Source organism: Capra hircus, chromosome 7, assembly GCF_001704415.2.
Source record: "Capra hircus breed San Clemente chromosome 7, ASM170441v1, whole genome shotgun sequence".
In the NCBI taxonomy this organism is placed as follows: Eukaryota; Metazoa; Chordata; class Mammalia; order Artiodactyla; family Bovidae; genus Capra; species Capra hircus.
Window position 1 is genome coordinate 94,314,059 of NC_030814.1, and position 16,843 is coordinate 94,330,901.

At 45.7% G+C, this 16,843-nt stretch overlaps 2 protein-coding genes across 6 annotated transcripts; one reads left to right on the top strand and one right to left on the bottom strand.

Moving 5' to 3' along the window:
- On the bottom strand, positions 856-7,639 carry FBXL12 (F-box and leucine rich repeat protein 12). Of its 4 annotated transcripts, none has more exons than XM_018051004.1 (3): positions 7,292-7,639; positions 7,109-7,181; positions 856-2,339 (listed from the first exon to the last, which is right to left on the bottom strand). In XM_018051004.1, exons 1-3 carry the CDS (start codon positions 7,375-7,377, stop codon positions 1,518-1,520), a joined length of 981 nt encoding a protein of 326 aa, XP_017906493.1. In that variant the 5' UTR covers positions 7,378-7,639; the 3' UTR covers positions 856-1,517. The 4 variants fall into 4 exon arrangements, with proteins under 4 accessions (XP_017906493.1, XP_017906494.1, XP_005682400.1 ...); XM_018051005.1 differs by having other exon boundaries at positions 7,011-7,181; positions 7,292-7,638; XM_005682343.2 differs by adding an exon at positions 4,473-4,549 and having other exon boundaries at positions 7,109-7,399.
- UBL5 (ubiquitin like 5) lies at positions 13,065-14,608 on the top strand. Of its 2 annotated transcripts, none has more exons than XM_005682339.3 (5): positions 13,065-13,180; positions 13,467-13,584; positions 13,743-13,826; positions 13,977-14,014; positions 14,448-14,608. In XM_005682339.3, exons 2-5 carry the CDS (start codon positions 13,529-13,531, stop codon positions 14,489-14,491), a joined length of 222 nt encoding a protein of 73 aa, XP_005682396.1. In that variant the 5' UTR covers positions 13,065-13,180; positions 13,467-13,528; the 3' UTR covers positions 14,492-14,608. The 2 variants fall into 2 exon arrangements, with proteins under 2 accessions (XP_005682396.1, XP_005682397.1); XM_005682340.1 differs by having other exon boundaries at positions 13,095-13,219.

The window sequence follows — 16,843 nt, forward strand, 5'->3', positions numbered from 1 at the left end:
CTTTCACTTCAAATAAAAATCTACACTAAGCTCTGAGTGACTGAAACTGTCTTTGGAGTTAAATCTTCTCCTTTGGGGACCACAAATCCGGCAACACCATTCACTGTAAGCTTCTTTCACTTCCACTGCAGGGGGCACAGGTTTGATCCCTGGTTGGGAAACTAAGATCACACATGCTGTGTTGTTAAAAAAAAAAATATATATATATATATATATGCATATATATATATATGTATAACTGAGTCATGAGTCACTTTGCTCTGTGGCAGAAATGAACACATCGTAAATCAACTCTACTGCAAAAAAAAAAACCCCACCTCATTTCAAGGGTAGGCACTTAGGATCGCTATCTGTCTGCCACCTGTATCTTTCAAGTGGTTCAGACTCAAAAGACAGGAAAACGAATTGCTACTTACTGAACCCCTAAAACCAAAGCCACCTGTGAGGCCCTTCCAACGTCTCTCCATCATGTCTGATTTCACTATTGTTCACCCCTTGTTCCCTTGGCCATTTGGACCTTCTTCCCATCCTCAGAAAATGCCAAGTTCATTATTTCCATCTTAGGTCTTTGCTTTTTCTGTCTTTCCTAGTGCTCCCCAGGGCTGGTTCCTCATTGCCTCCCAGGTTTCCCCTCAGAGAAGCCCACCCTGCCCACCCAACCAAACACACGTGCGTCCATCACGTGGCCCTAGTTTATTGGCTCAGAGTCTCTAAAACTATTCTATGCATATGTTCACCTGTTGATCACCCTGCCTTCTTCCTTGTGTGTGTTTCATTCATTGCTGTGGTCCCAGTGCCTAGAATAGTCCCTGCAAAATAGCTTGAGACACATTTGTTGAATAAATAAACCAAACGCTTTAAAAAAAAATTATTTGTCTTTAATAGCAAAATTACACTATGGAAAATTGGGAAAATCCAGAATACAAAATACAGAAAGGACAGCTTCGGATCTTTATTAACATTTTGATCATCAAGCATGAACTGTATCTGCCCTCCTTTCCGTGTCTCCCGTGTGCATGTAAGTCTGTCAGTGGCGTGTCAGTGTTATCAGTGGTGTGTCTGCGTGTCAATGACATGTTAGTGTGCAGGTGTGCATGCATAGATAGCCTTTCTAGGCTTCCTAAGGGGTCTTGGCCCCTCAGGTCTCCCTAAGTCCTAAACTGCCCTTCCGCATCGTCCTGTTCCTGAGAACAGCTCTTCATGGAGGACCTTTGGTGGGCCCGGAGGTGGTAAACATTAAGGCTCTGTAACGTAACCATGAGGTAGCTGTGGTCTTCTTCATCTCCAGATGTGAGGATAGGGCCTCCGAGGGGCTGGCTCACGTTACAGAGGCCATACAGCTGGTGAACCACGATTCCAATGACCTGAAGACGCCAAGGCCTGGGTTCTCTCTACCTGTGGCCTTCAGGCCTCTCCAACCTGATTACCTGCCTACTGGCAAGGTGCTGCTCAGAAGGTCCAGATCTCATTAATGAAAGCTAAGAGAGGGATCCCTGGGTCAGGGGTAGGGGATGCAGTCACATCCACCAGTCCATGGACTCTTTGGGCAAGGCCCTGACAATGACCATACAGTGGGGTAGCCCCTTAGACAGGATCCTCTCCGCCTCCTGACCTTCCCAGCCCAGCCCCTGCAGCTCAAGGACCCTGAGCTTGGGCATGGTGAGGCAGGAGGCGAGAATCTCCTGCGGAGAAGGCATTTCCGGGGTGACAAGTGGCCCCAGCAGGCACAGACTCTCCAGGGCTGGCATGCCCTCCAGGACAGACAGGCCAGGGGCCGAGAGGCCCCGAACAGTCAGCCGTATCTTCCGCACGTCTCGGAGGTGGCGGCTGATGGCCAGGAGGGTGCTGTCGGCCGAGAGGGTACAGCCCAGCACCTCCAGCCTCTGCAGGTAGTTCAGCTCCTGCAGGCCCATATCCAGCCCGGTCTCAGTCACCCGGTAGGTGCCGCCCAGCACTAGCGAGCGCAGGGCACGGAAACGTGTGAGGCCCTGCAGGTGCTCGTCGCGGAAGGCGGGGACGCGGTCCAGCACGATGCACTCGAGCAGGGGCAGCACTGTGGGGTCCTGCTCTTTATGGAGCCAGGCCATGGAGATCTCACAGCTATGCAGCTCCAGGGTCCTCAGGGTGCAGGGCAGGCTGGTGATGGGCACCATGCTCAGGTTGGCCACATGCAGGCAGAGGCGCTTGAGGTTGGGGCACTTCTGACCCAGGGCCCTCATCAGGGCAGGGGACAGCTGGGGAGCCTGGGAGCCTGAGAACAGGTAGCCGCCCATCCGCAGGGAATGGAGCCTGGATGCCATGTACCGGCGGAGGAGGTGCCACATGACTTTGGGCCGCATCTGTAAGAGCCAGAGATGGGAGGGTGTCTGGACCAGAGATACGGGGCATCTTCCAGGGACCCCACCCGCCTGGAGACAGAAAAGCCCCAGCTGGGGTTCTGAGGCTTCCTGGGAATTCTGTCCTTCCCTCACCAGCCTCACGCAACCAGATACCTTTCCAGGAGTAACAGGATGGTTTAACCCCACCATTTTGACCTCTAAGTTTGAACAAAAGCATTGGTGGATAAGAGACCATCATAACATATCTGTCTCTACCAGGACAGTGAGTCTCATTACCTTCTGGAATAAGTAAGTGAAACAACAACAAAAATCCTGTTTCTAAACCTTTCAATTCCTTGCATAATGAAAGTCACTGTGATCTGTATATGTATCCTAGGAAAATGTTACTGCTGTCTAATTTATGAAATAATACTATTGATTCCAGGTTTAATAAAACTTTATATCTTTTAAGATTTAAAAAAATGTGAATCTACCCAGCAATATTTTTATCTCTTTCTTTTTCTTTTTTTGGCCATCCCACGTGGTATGTGGGATCTTAGTTCGCCAACCAGGGCTCAAACCCTCGCTTCCTGCAGTGGAAGCCTGGAGTCTTAACCACTGAACCACCAAGGAAGTGCCTATCCCATTCTTAATGACCACCTCCTCATAGAAATGAGCAACACAAAATAAAAACTGAAAAAGGTTAAAACTGCCCAGGGCAAATTAGATCTAGGTTTTTTTTTAAAAAAATCATAGCTTAATAATAGTGAAAGCTGCAAAATTTAATCCTGGGAAGTTAGACTTGTAGAAAACCAACTATATACTAACTAGTATTTCATGTATTTTATTATATGTACAGTTTACCTTAAAAAAAAAAAAAGCAGAAAAAAGAAACTGCATACCATAGAATTTGTTGACTTTTTTTTGGTAAATATGACTTTTTTATTAGCGAAATCCATGACCAGGCAAGACGATATTCTGCTGTCCCTCAGCTATTCCTTTTCTGTTGGGTTCTTGGTATCCCCAATCCTTTTATTCCTAAATTCATGTTTTTCACACTGTCATTGAAATATAGTTGATTTACAGTGTGTTACAATGTATTAGTTTTGGTGCAGAGCAAAGTGATTCAGTGATCGCTATTTTGGTGTACATCTATATATATGTATATATGTAAAAGAGTTAATCACTCAGTCATGTCGGACTCTTTGTGACTCCATGGACTGTCACCCACCGGGCTCCTCTGTCCATGGAGTTCTTTAGGTAAGAATACTAGAGTGGGTAGTCATTCCCTTCTCCAGGAGACCTTTCTGACCCAGGGATCAAACCCAGGCCTTCTGAATTTCAGGCAGATTCTTTACCATCTGAGCCACCAGAGAAGCCCGTACATGTATACATATGGATGAATATATATATATATGCTGGATCTATATATATTTTTTATATTCTATTCCATTTTAGGTTATTACAAGATATTGAGTATTGCTCCTACTGTGCTATACAGTAAGTCCTTGTTGGTTACCTATTTTATATATAGTAGTATGTATATTTTCATCTCAAACTCCTAATTTATCCCTCTCCACTGTTAACTACTCTTGATAGAGGAATCAAATCTTCCTGATCCAATTTAGACCTGCAAATTTGGGCTGAGGAAAGGGACTCACTAGAAACACTTACCACTAAAAGGTAACTCACAAGAGTGGAAGCCACTGTTGGCAAAATATCAAATGCACAAAGCCAGAAGTTGAATCATTTTTACTTGTAAAAAGACAAATGAGAAAATCCTTTAAGTTTCATGATATCAAACACTAGCCAGGACGTGGAGAAGCAGTTCTTGGGTCCTGCTGGTGGGACTTGGTCTGGCTACTTTGAAATGCAATCTGATTTTTACTGAAATTTAAAATATGGACACCCACTGGCACCTGTTTTGTTTTTAAAAATACGGGAACAGCTACTGCCTTTTTGAGAAAGAACAAGGTGACTTGGGTGACAGAAGCAGGGAGAGACCTTAATTTCCAATGTTTATAATTTTGTATATTTTCAATCCTGTGCATTTATCTTTGGCCCCTCCCCTACTTATGTTTTTTAAACAAATTCTTTAGTTGGTTTAAATGAACACACTGCCTAACCTAGTAATACCTGTTTTGTGGAATTTACCTTACAGAAACGTTGGTTTCTGACATCGTGGTTTTAACAGCAAAAATGTCCAGTGATAACAGCCATGTAGATAGCAACTAAGAACAAAGAGGATTCAGAGATTCAAACATGGGTAACTCCTCAAGACATGCAGGAAGGAGTGGCAAAATGATACCTTCAAGGTTAAAGAAAAAAGAAACAATACTATGTACTTTTGTTGTTTAGCTGCTAAGTCATGTCTGACTCTTTTGTGACCCCATGGACTGTAGCCCAACAGGCTCCTCCGTCCAAGGGATTCTCCAGGCAGGAATGGCGGAGTGGATTGCCATTTCCTTCTCCAGGGGATCTTCCTGACCCAGGGATCGAACTGGCATCTCTTATGTCTCCTGCACTGGCAGGCAGATTCTTTACCACGAGCCCCACCTGGGAAGACTATTAGATATATATTATAATTTATATGGGTACAGTTATTTCAACCATAATGGTTAACTTGTATTGAGTAACTACTGTTTGCCGGATGCAGCGCTGAGCATTGAACTAGAACGCTCACACAGTACCTGACTGCAAAGCAGGTCTCCGTCCCCACCCCCACACCCCTACCTGGAAAAATGCATTGGCCAAATATTGCTGCAAGAGTACAACTATGATTCAACACAGCCTGACCCCAAAGGCCAATCCTGCTCTTGTAACCACTGCCCTTTCCTTCCCTATAAAGCCCCAAGGGTCCAAAAGCATAGACAATGCTATAGAAGGAAATTCCACACATAATAGTGGTTATTCTGGGGAAGGGTAGAGATACCAGGGGATGACTGTCAAAGGCTCTTGCTTCATTCGTGACAATATTTCAATGTTTTTTGGCTTGGTTTGGTTTTAATTAAGATATAATTAACATAGAACACTATATTAGTTTCAGGCATACATACAGCATAATGAACCAATACTTGTATGTATTATGACATGATCATCACAATAAGTCTAGTTAATATCTATCACCATACATAGTTATACTACTTCCACATTTTTGTAAGAATTATTCATGATGCGTGATTTTAAAAAATAAAACCTCAAAAAGAGAAATGTAAAACAAATGTCCTAGTTAATCTCTATTATGGGTACTAAAGTGTTTTAGAAGTGGACTCATCTGTAACTGATTTTGAAGCATACTTAAAAAATAAAATGGGAAAACAAATAAACATTTGAAAAATAAAAGCTTGATGGAAAGAGGGATGGATGGATGAAGAGATGATAAAACAAATGTATTAAGTATTAGTGATGGGCAACTCTATGTTCTCTGTACTGTTCTTTTAACTATTACATACATTTGAAAGTTTTCGTAATAAAATAGTCTGGTGGCTTGGAGGTAAAGAATCCGCCTGTCAATGCACTGGGTCGGGAAGATCCCCCAGAGGAGGAAATACTCCAGTATTCTTGCCTAGGAAATCCCATGGACAGAGAAGCCTGACGGGCTATAATCCATGGGGTTGCAAAAAGTTGGGCACGACTGAGTGACCAACACCAACCTAACTCCAACAGGTGATTCATATGCACAATAAAGTTTGAGACACGGTCTTATAAAGCTGTTTGTGATAGTAGAAAGTTGGAAATAATCTAACCATCTGTCACCAGGAAAATAGAGAAACAAACTGTGGTATATTCATTTAACAGCAATTAAAAGGAATGAATTAGATTTACAAGTACTAATTAGAGTAAATCTCAAAAGTGATGTGTGAATAAAGTTGCTAATGGGTGGATATATTAATTTAAGTAAAATAGCATTTAATTATCTAAAGAGAAGTTTTATCTCAATTTTAGAAACACATTAACAATACTGTATATTGCTGATAAGCACATACATAGGCAGTAAATAAAAACATGAAGGGATACAAATCCACTTTATAGTCATGGTTGTCTCTGAGGAGGGTTTCAAACGTGCAAGAAACATATGCAAATGTTGTATGCATATGTTTGCACAGAAACATTTGTATGTGTATTTCACAAGATCTGCAGTGAATAAAGCCAAAGGTTTAAAAAGATTAAATCCAGGTGGTGAGTACATAGTTTCAGATATTATCCTCTACACATTTCTATATCTATCTGAAATAGTTCATAATAAAAAGAAAAATGCAAAGGGTCAACTCATTGGAAAAGACCTGATGCTGGGAAAGATTGAAGGCAAAAGGAGAAGGGGCAGCAGAGGATGAGACGGTTAGAGAGCATCACTAACTCAGTGGACATGAATTTGAGCAGACTCCAGGAAACAGTGAAGGACAGGGGAGCCTGGTGTGCTGTAGTTCATAGGGTTGCAAAGCGTTGGGCAACTTAGCGACTGAACAACAACAAAGAAAAATAAATAAAGCACAAATGGGAGAAAGTTGAAATAATTTGGTTGACTACTCAGGACATTAATTCTAGAACTAAGTCGACTATAGAAAATTTCTCCATGAAAACTCATCAATAAGCTCTTTTCCTGCAAGACCTTGGTTATACCCATTCTGGAGATGGGGAAGCTGAGGCCTGGAGGTCACTGCAGAGCAAGTAAGGGACGCGGGCGGGACGCACCCGGGAGAGCCTCGCTCGAAACACAGGGTTGGAGGCGTGGTCCTCGAAGTCTGACCAACCCGACCTCGGCCCAGGCCTGCCCGGCCAGACCCGCATACCGTGTAGAGCGTCAGGTCGACGTGTCGCCACAGCCACCGGTCGTCCACCAGCTTCTTCCAGTGGTGACAGACCCTGGGGGAGGGGACCCGCCGTTAGAACGACCCGGGCCCCGCGAGGATCAGATGTGCGTCTCCTAGTGCGCCCCCCGCCTGGCCCTTCCCTCCCGCAGGGGGCGGCCGCACCTGGAGATTCGGATCCGATCCCGGACCTGGAGGTAAGAGAAGATCTCCAGCAGGACCGAGTCGGGCAAGTCGGCAAAAGTCGCCATGATCCCGTTGACACGCACTTCCGCTTCCGTCTAAAGGAACTCGGGGACTCGCCCTGCGGGGGCCCTAAGAAGCGGGGGAAAGAGAGGGTGCGGACAGGGAGGTGGTCGCAATTTCCGGTAGCTGGCGGAGTTTCGGCTTTGCTCTTGAGGGGACGTGGCTGGACCTGGCAGCCAGACCAGCACGGTACCAGAACTCCGCACAGAGGATGGGGCTAGGGACTGGGACCAAGCCTGGAAGGCGTGGCTAAGGCGACGGCGAAGTCAAGGGCGGGGTTAAGGGGGGAACACGACTCGGGAGCGCGGCCGGAGAGGAGGGCCAAACAAAGAAGGCGTGGCTCGGGCGACATTGAGGCCTGGGCGGGGCTAAGGGCGAGAACGAGACTGGGGGCGTGGCTGGAGGTTAGGACCGAGCTCCTAATACCGATGCCGAGCCCTAAAGGGCGGGATTGAGGGCGGGACCAAAAGCGGAGCTCTAGGCAGAGAGGGAAGTCCCTATTTTTTTACTTAATAGTGCTTTTTTGTCCATGAGAATAAATTTGTAGAAGTGAAATAGCTTGTTAAAAGACACTGAATTTTTTACTTTTACTGATGGCGCCAAATTGTTCTCCACAGAGCCTGAATTGACACTTCCTCCACATATGTAACACTCATTTTTAAAGTTGCCAAGTCATCAGGGCAGTGAAATTTATTGAAACACTCCTGTACTGATGAGCATTCAGGTTGCCTGCAGGTAAGCTAAACAATACTGGAACTAAACATTCTTTTATATACATATATTAGTTCAGTTCAGTTCAGTCGTGTCTGATTCTTTGGGAACCCATGGACGGCAGCACACCAAGCTTTCCTGTTCACCAACTCTCCCAGAGTTTGCTCAAACTCATGTACATCGAGTTGGTGATGCCATCTAACCATCTCATCCCTCTGTCGTCCCCTTCTCCTCCTGCCTTCAATCTTTCCTAGCATCAGGGTCTTTTCCAATGAGTCCAGTTTCTTTGCATCAGGTGCCTGGCCCAGAACTAGTTACCTATCATAAATACAATATATATGCTAACATACCACTACACTCTAATATTCCCACACATAGCCTGTATACCAGGCAATGGCAAGACAAACAAAATCCCCAACAAACAAAAAACCATGTATTGCCATTATAGGCTCTTGAAAGTGTGATTTGGCAAAAGCTATCAAAATTATAAGCAGAACACTCTCGTTGAATTTTTGTTATACTATTTGAGGAAAGAACTACATAATTGGAGAATAAGACCTGCACTGTAAAACTGTTTATCTGATGACTTTCCAATTAATTCATTTTAAAAACATTCAGTTCAGTTCAGTTCAGTCGCTCAGTCGTGTCCGACTCTTTGCGACCCCATGAATTGCAGCACACCAGGCCTCCTTGTCCATCACCAATGCCTGGAGTTCACCCAAACTCATGTGCATTGAGTCGGTGTTGCCATCCAGCCATCTCATCCTCTGTCGTCCCTTTCTCCTCCCGCCCCCAATCCCTCCCAGCATCAGGGTCTTTTCCAATAAGTCAACTCTTCGCATGAGGCATGTCCTTTGACACATCAATCCAATTCCTGGTTTGATTTATCATATAGAAATAGATTGTATTTATAATAGAAACATAGAAAGTATATATTACATATATATGTGTGTATATATATATTATATATAATAGCTTTTACTAAATCACACTCCCAAGAGCCTATAATGGAAATACATGGTTTTTGTTTGTTTGTTGGGGGCTTTGTTGTTTTGCCATGCTATGCAGCTTGTGGGATCTTAGTTCCCTAAGCAGGGACTGAAGCCAGACCACTGCAGCAAAAGCACTGAGTCCTAACCACTGGACCACCAGGGAATCCCCTGGAAAAATATGTTTTTAATACATGCACACACAGAAGGAATTGTGTATGAAATGCAAAACTGGGACTTCCCTGGTCATCCAATGGTTGACGTGATGGTCCACTGGACTCTGGTAGTCCAGGGGTTTCTGGTTTCCTCATCTTAATAGGTGACTACCACAGTGTTTTACTTTTTATGTATTTATTTCTGGATAAGTGAAAGCAATATAGGTTTTTTAAGCTTTATTCAGATATAGTTGATACATAGTTGCAGAAATTTAACATATTCATCTAAAAGAGTTTGCTTTTAAAAATTTTCTTTTGGCCAGCTGTACAGTGCATGTGGGATCTTAATTCCCCCACCAGGGATCGTGCAAACATCATGTTGCTTGCTAGGGCCTCAAGCCCAGATTTTTCTGATGCCAGAATGTGGGCCTCTATCTCAGTGCTCTCTGGCTGTGATTCTCTCTAGAAAGCCCATGGCATCATGAAAGGGCAATGCCTCTGTCAGTTACACAGGTTTCCTAAGAACAATCTCCTCCCCATCAAGCGAACAGGAGTGGAAGGATGGGCACCCCCACACAGAAGCTCTTTCCTCTGGGTCAGAAATTTAGGTAATAAGGGGCAGAGGGGCCCTGCCCAGCTTGCACCTTGAGTTGTGACTCAGAACTCTCCTTCCTGGGAAGCACCTAGCTCCTCCCAGTAGCAGATGACAGCAGATCCCTTTGAGGCCCAGATGGGAGATTAGGGCTGTCCTGGCCCCCAGTGGGCAGGCACTGAGTCTCTTCATGAGAATTTCTGAATGACATTCATCAGGAAATAGAGAGAAGTCTCTAATGTGAGTCTGGAGAAGGCAATGGCACCCCTCTCCAGTACTCTTGCCTGAAAAATCCCATGGATGGAGGAGCCTGGTAGGCTGCAGTCCATGGGGTCGCTAAGAGTGGGACACGACTGAGTGAATTCACTTTCATTTTTCACTTTCATGCATTGGAGAAGGAAATGGCAACCCACTCCAATGTTCTTGCCTAGAGAATCCCAGGGACAGGGGAGCCTGGTGGGCTGCTGTCTATGGGGTTGCACGAAGTGGGACACTACTGAAGTGACTTAGCAGCAACAGCAGCTCTAATGTGAATTGTCCAGCCTCCTGAGGCCTTTCCATATCCCACCCAGCTCTGGAGGAGAGAGTCCTTGCAGCAGTGGCAGCCTAGTCCTGGGACTTCCCATGGCCCATTCCCTCCACTTCCTCAGGATGCCTTAGCCCAGCTGGGACTAGCAGACCCTCAGTAGATCCCCAAGCTCCCAACAATCCCAGGCTTTATTTCCCTCCCCTTTCAGCAGCACTCTTCACCTCTTTTCAATCTCTCCCAGCCCATAAGCTCAGCAACACAATCCTGTGTTTTAGCTATCTCTTTTTTAATTAAAAGAAATTTTTTTTAATTTGTGGGGTTTCTTTTGAGGAAAGGGTTTTTTTGTTTTTTTTGTTTTTTTTTTTTTTTCCTGTGTTGCATGGCTTTCAGGATCTTAGTTCTGCAGTCAAAGACAAAACCAGGCCCTAGGAAGTCAGAGAGTAGAGTCCTAACCACTGGACCACCAGGGAATTGCCTAGCTACCTTTGAATCAAACATAAAAAATGAGTGAGAACTTTTTTTTTTTTTAATAACACTTGCTTCCCTGGTGGTCCAATAGTTAAGACTTCATGCTTCTACTGCATCGGGCATGGGTTCAGTCCCTGGTCAGGATGCTAAGAATGCTGTTTGGTACGGCAAAAAAAAAAAAAAATTTCTTTTGGGACTTCCCTGGAGGTCTAGTGGTTAAGAACCTGCCTTGCAATGCAGGGGATGAGGGTTCAATCCCTGGTCGGGGAACAAAGATCCCACATATGGCAACTAGGACCCAATGCAGCCAAATCAACCAATAAATATTTTTTTAAATTTATTTTCCCCCTCATTATAAGAGTAACATGTTCACTGTGGATAACTGGGAAAACACCAAAAGCACCAAAAAGAGGAATATGGACTCAGCAATTCCGCTGTCTAGTGGTCAACACCATCAACACCTGGTGTGACTTAGTTTTTCTATGTGAATGCAAAGATGTGCTCTTTCTAAACTTCCCCAGGCACATGAGTCCCTTCAAGCTTACCCCTTACCTTCCATCTCCCTTCTTGCCCCATCTATTCTTCTGGATGAGGAAAAGGAGAATCAGAGAGGGGAAGTGTTGAAATCATGTGTGTGCGTGCTAAGTGGCTTCAGTCATGTCTGACTCTTTGCAACTCCATGGACTGCAGCCCACCAGGCTCCTCTGTCCATGGGATTCTCCAAGCAAGAATACTGGAGTGGGGACTGGTTCAATCCCTGGTCAGGGAACCAGATCCCACATGCCACAACTAAGGGTTTGCATGACACGTGCTGCCAAGTAAATAACTAAAAATAAATATTAGTTAAAACAATTTAAAGTTTACAGAAATACACTGAAAAAGGCTTCACCTCAGGAGAGAGAATGAGGCCAGGAGTGTGGTCTTACTTTTGGCTTGTACTTTTCCTTCTCCAGGGGATCTTCGCGACCCAGGCAGGTGGGTTCTTTACCACTAGCGCCATCTGGAAGCCCATTGAGACCATGCAGCTTAATATTAAGGAATGAGACTGAGGTTTTGATTCATCATCTAGATCTGTGTCTCCAATCTGAATAAACTTTCCATTAAGATTCCCTGCCCTCTGAAGCCCACTTAGTGGGATTCTGCAGAGGTTGGAGAAATAACAGATTTCTGCCCTGAGGCAGAAAAAAAGAAAAAGTCCTGAGGCAGGAAGGCCCCGGAGACTAGTGTTTGAGATGGCACTTCTTGAGCCAGTTCCTTAAGTCAGGGCAGCCCCAACAGGGTCGCAGAGTATCTATCCTTTCCCCAGGAAGTTATCTCAGGTCTTCTGCCTAATCTCACACCCTATTTTGAGAAGGTGGATTGGGTGGATCAGAAGTTGCCTGCCCCTTTTCAGAGTGAATCGTTTTACGCTCGTCAAACTAGGAGAATTCTGTCTGCTGAGAAGAAACTGTTCAATAGTGAGTTCTACAGGCAGGTTGGATTTAGGAAGGGGTGTTCCCTGTCCCACCAGCTCTGGGGAACCATATCAGTCCCGGGGCTGCTCTGGGCTGAAAAGCAAGGTTGGGATCTGGTACACAGCGCCCTCTGTAGGGCAGGAGCGACCTTCCTTGAAGTCAAAGACCCGGGAACTCTTGCACGTGTGCTGGTTTCCAGCTTCCTCATCAGTGCTGCATTCTGGTAAGTGCTGAACTTCATTCTGGAGTGCTGGTAAGTGCTGGTACCCAGACCAGAATCAGAAGACTCCTTCACTTACGGATGGTAGCCAGCAACCCAGATGTCCCTGGGGACAGGCGAGATAGCCAGAGGGGAGGGATTAGCAAAACGCTTCCGGGGTCCAGCCCTGAATGAAGGCAGGGGGACGGAGAGCACAACTGCAGGACTTGATCCAGGCTCCCCGTAGCCCTGAAGCTTCTGTTAGAGGCTTCGTTGGGCTCAGGAACAGGAGGTCAACCCTGTTCTCTCGGGATGTGCCTGGGCGTCCCCACCAGATGCTACACTAGAGGGTGTCTCGGCACAACGAAGGGCCTTCAACCAAGGGCCTTCGAAAGGCTGGACGCCGGTCCAAGACCTCTGACACTCCACTCCTCTCCCCAGCCGGGACCTTCACTCGGCCCAACGCTCCGTCCACAGGTGTCCCCCTGCCCAGGCTTGGAAGCCCAAAACCGCTCCTGGGAACTGCAAACCCACATCCTAACCTGGGATAAGCACTCCGCGGCGTGTTGACAGGCACCGGGGGGAGGGGTGGAGCTTCCGGCTGCGCACTTCCGCTTCCTGTTTCAGCGTAGGTTCTTAGTGTCTACTCTGGCCTAGGCTTAGCAGTCGTGCGAGCAGGTTGTGGCGTCTGCTGCTTTCAGGCGATTTGAGGTGAGGGGGCCAGGTAGAGGAGTCCGGAGTCCGGGAAAGGTGAGGGGACCCGGCCTTCGAGGATCCGCCGGCCTGCGAGAGGCTCGGCTCGGTCTTCAGGCTACCTGGAGTGGGTCGGGGCCTGGGCGGGTTACTGGAGGGGAGGAGCGCGGCTGCCCGGCGTCCGCGGTAGCCCTGGGGTCCGAAGTCCTGGGACACGGAACTTGGAGCCTGGGGAGACTCCGATCTGGGGGAGTGATGGGGACGTGAACGTTAAGTCTCAATAACCGGGGGTCTTGTGATCTAGGGGACCCCTGAAGTCCCGACTCAGTTGCCTCCCAGTCCCCGCCTTGTGTTGCTCCAGCCAGGATGATCGAGGTTGTTTGCAACGACCGTCTGGGGAAGAAAGTGCGCGTTAAGTGCAAGTATCCACTGGCGACCAAGTGGCTGTGGCTTCCGGGGGGTGCTTGGCATGAGGCAGACAACTCAGTCTTTGTTTTAGGGTGATTGTAGTTAAACCCAGGGGTTGGGGCGGGAATGGGGAGAGTCCCCTTTCCATTTTCCTTAACTCCTCTGCGTCCAGTACGGATGACACCATCGGGGACCTGAAGAAGCTGATCGCAGCCCAAACTGGCACCCGTTGGAACAAGATCGTATTGAAGAAGTGGTGAGAACTAGGGGCTGGACAGGAGCAGGCCAGAAGGGTTTGGTTGGGGGAGGGCTGCAGCCAGCCCTTTGTTTAGGCAGAACTTTTTTAGCTGGTCTCGGGGGTGAAGAGCCTCCTTAGACTTTTTTCTAAAAAGTTTTTATCCCACAGGTACACGATTTTTAAGGACCACGTGTCTCTTGGGGACTGTATCCTTTTTTGACTTTTTGAGGAAGGATCTACATACCCAGACTTGGTTCTCTATGTTCAATACTCAGGTCTGTATGAGGTTATGCACATAAGCTATTTAACTTAGAATGTGGCGCATAGTAAGTATTTAGAGTGGGAGCCATCTAATTATTTTGTTGGGGGAGGAGGGTGGTTGGTGAAATATTTTGACTTGGCTTGTAAGACTTTGACACTTTCTGGTCAAAATATTTATTCCTAAGCTCCACCTGAGTGGGGACAGGAGACCAGGGTGGAACGAGATTCCAGGATGTCTGTTGTGCAGAAGGAACATGAACTTTTTACAAAGTTTGGATTCTTTCCAAATCAAAATGATCCAGTCCCAAATGCGCAGTCGTGAGAGATGGGGATGGGGATGGAGCCCACCATAAGGATTCCTTAACACCTTCACTTCAGATGAAATCCACGACGGGATGAACCTGGAGCTTTATTACCAATAGAGCAGAATTCCTTCTTCCTGCCCTTCCCCCTCCTCCCACCCTCACTCCCCACACTAATATGGATGCTTGTTTTTGGAAACTCTCGTTAATAAAAACTTAGAGGCTGCTTTGTTGTCATCTTTGAGTGAGAGTTATCTCTTGAGGGGAGGGTTGGTATCTGGTTGTCACTGTATTCTCAGTACCCACTCACCTGCTCAGTAAGACTTCAAGATTGGATCAAGGAGGGAGCCAGTAGACTGGGAACCTGAGTGAAAGACCAGAGCTCTGGGGCTAGCCATATGTCCCTGGGCCTCCCTGGTGGCTCAGACAGTAAAGAATCTGCCTGCTATGCAGGAGACCTGGAGAAGAGAATGGCAATCCACTCCTGTATTCTTGCCTGGAGAATTCCATGAACAGAGGAGCTGGGCAGGCTACAGTCGATGGGGTCACAAAGAGTTGGACACAACTGAGTGACTAACACTTTTCTGAAGGTCAAAAGATCCTGGGATTATTGTCATCAATAGACCAAGATCCTTTGGGCAAGGACCTTAGTAGAATTAATAATTAGGAATACAGGTTTAGATTCAGACAGACTAGGGGTGGAACCCCAGCCCTACTACCGACTGTGAGCCTGGGTAGTTACTTAATCTCCCTTAACCTTCATTTCCTTATCCAATCTGGAACTGATTGTGTTTACTTCATTGGTATGCTGTGAAGTAGAGATGAGATAAGCATGATTAAGCAGCCATAGTTCTTGACACCTATGAAATGCTAGTGGACAGAGTAAAACTGTGACCTAGGCTATTCAGCCCTTGCTGATCCTCCGTTTCTTCCTCTAAAAAGGGGCACCATGATGATACTCACATCTCCATGAGATAATAAGATAATGCAGTTAAAACAGCAGATGCCTCGTGCTATATCCATCCCTGGCCTTCTTCCTTCAGGTATGAGTAGACAGGACATCAAACACTCCATTTCTATTCCCTTGGCCACAGCTCCTGAGGTCAGCCTTGACCTTGTCCTTACCCAATGCCACATTCTGGAGCTGCTTTTGAGAGTTTCACCTAGAACCTTGCACCAACCCTTCTCCTCTCTCTGTGTATTGACCTGGTAGGTCCTTCCTCAGGACATAACCATGTTCAAGTCTAGTCCACTGCTCCTCCTCTTCCCCCCAGCCTTATGCTTTCTTTTTGCCACCAAGCTTCTTGGCACGAAGTCTTGCAGACTGCCTAGGATGCTGGCCTATAGTCCACTAAAGCTGGTCTCTCCTTGGTCTCTGCTGGCCTACTTTTTACCTGCCCCCTTGGCTTCCCTACTGTCCTAGGATTCCCTTTCCTGCTGACAAATCAGAAATATCTGTCTTCTGGTACCCCTGCTCTTTTAGCTCAGTCTCCTCCTTATCTGTCTGCTTAGAAAATAAACCCCCTCCCCCAATTCTTTTTTAAATTTCATGACAGCCTTGACATGCTAAAGTCCTTGTTTTCAAATCAGCATAGAAAGTACAAGCTAAAAGTAAGACCATACTCCTGGCCCCATTCTCTCTCCTGAGGTGAAGCCTTTTTCAGTGTATTTCTGTAAACTTCCATTAAAAAAATTGTTTTAATATTTATTTTTAGTTATTTACTTGGCAGCATGTGTCATGCAAACCCTTAGTTGTGGCATGTGGGATCTGGTTCCCTGATCAGGGGTTGAACCAGGTCCCCATGCATTGGAAGCATGGAGTCTTAGCCACTGGACCCCCAGGAAGTCCGCAATTTAATTTTTTAAAAAATTACTATGCTTATATCTGCTTGTAAAAAAAAAATCCACATGTTTTGCGAAAAATTAAGTTTCTTACTTTTATAACACCCCTACTGACAGTGGCAATAATTAACATTTGAATGAATCCAGAAATTTTCTGAAATACAATTGGAAAAATTACATATTCTGTAATATTTGTATACCATTCAGTAGTTTTTTTTTTATGCTTTTCATTTTCTATATTAATGATTTTTTTATCTCATTGTTTTTAATTGGTATTTTTATTGAATTTTTTTTTGGCCTTTTTTTACATAAAAGGTCAATATGGAGGAGGGATTTTTGTGGTGATGGAATTGCCACATCTGGAATTATGGTGATGGATGCAGGACTCCACATTTGTCAACCAGGATATAGAAAGATCAAATGCAACCAGTCAAACAGATCCATATGTATAAGTGAATTACAAGACCTCACTGAAGGAGGTGGGGGAGAAAGGAGCTGATCTAAATAATTTTCTAAAACGTATTTTGATGTGATACTATAAGGCTAAAGACAAAAAAGAATTACAACATTGTACTGTAGTTGGTAAATCTGTTCCTCACAGCAGAATGATTTTGCAGTTTCGAAACCAGT

Coding starts and splice junctions, on each gene's coding strand:
- FBXL12 (XM_018051004.1), bottom strand. CDS start 7,377: ATGGCGACTTTTGCCGACTTGCCCGACTCGGTCCTGCTGGAGATCTTC. Junction 7,182..7,291: donor GATCGGATCCGAATCTCCAG/GTGCGGCCGCCC, acceptor CCCCTCCCCCAG/GGTCTGTCACCACTGGAAGA. Junction 2,340..7,108: donor TCGACCTGACGCTCTACACG/GTATGCGGGTCT, acceptor TGGCTCTTACAG/ATGCGGCCCAAAGTCATGTG.
- UBL5 (XM_005682339.3), top strand. CDS start 13,529: ATGATCGAGGTTGTTTGCAACGACCGTCTGGGGAAGAAAGTGCGCGTT. Junction 13,827..13,976: donor AAGATCGTATTGAAGAAGTG/GTGAGAACTAGG, acceptor TTTATCCCACAG/GTACACGATTTTTAAGGACC. Junction 14,015..14,447: donor CCACGTGTCTCTTGGGGACT/GTATCCTTTTTT, acceptor CCTTCACTTCAG/ATGAAATCCACGACGGGATG.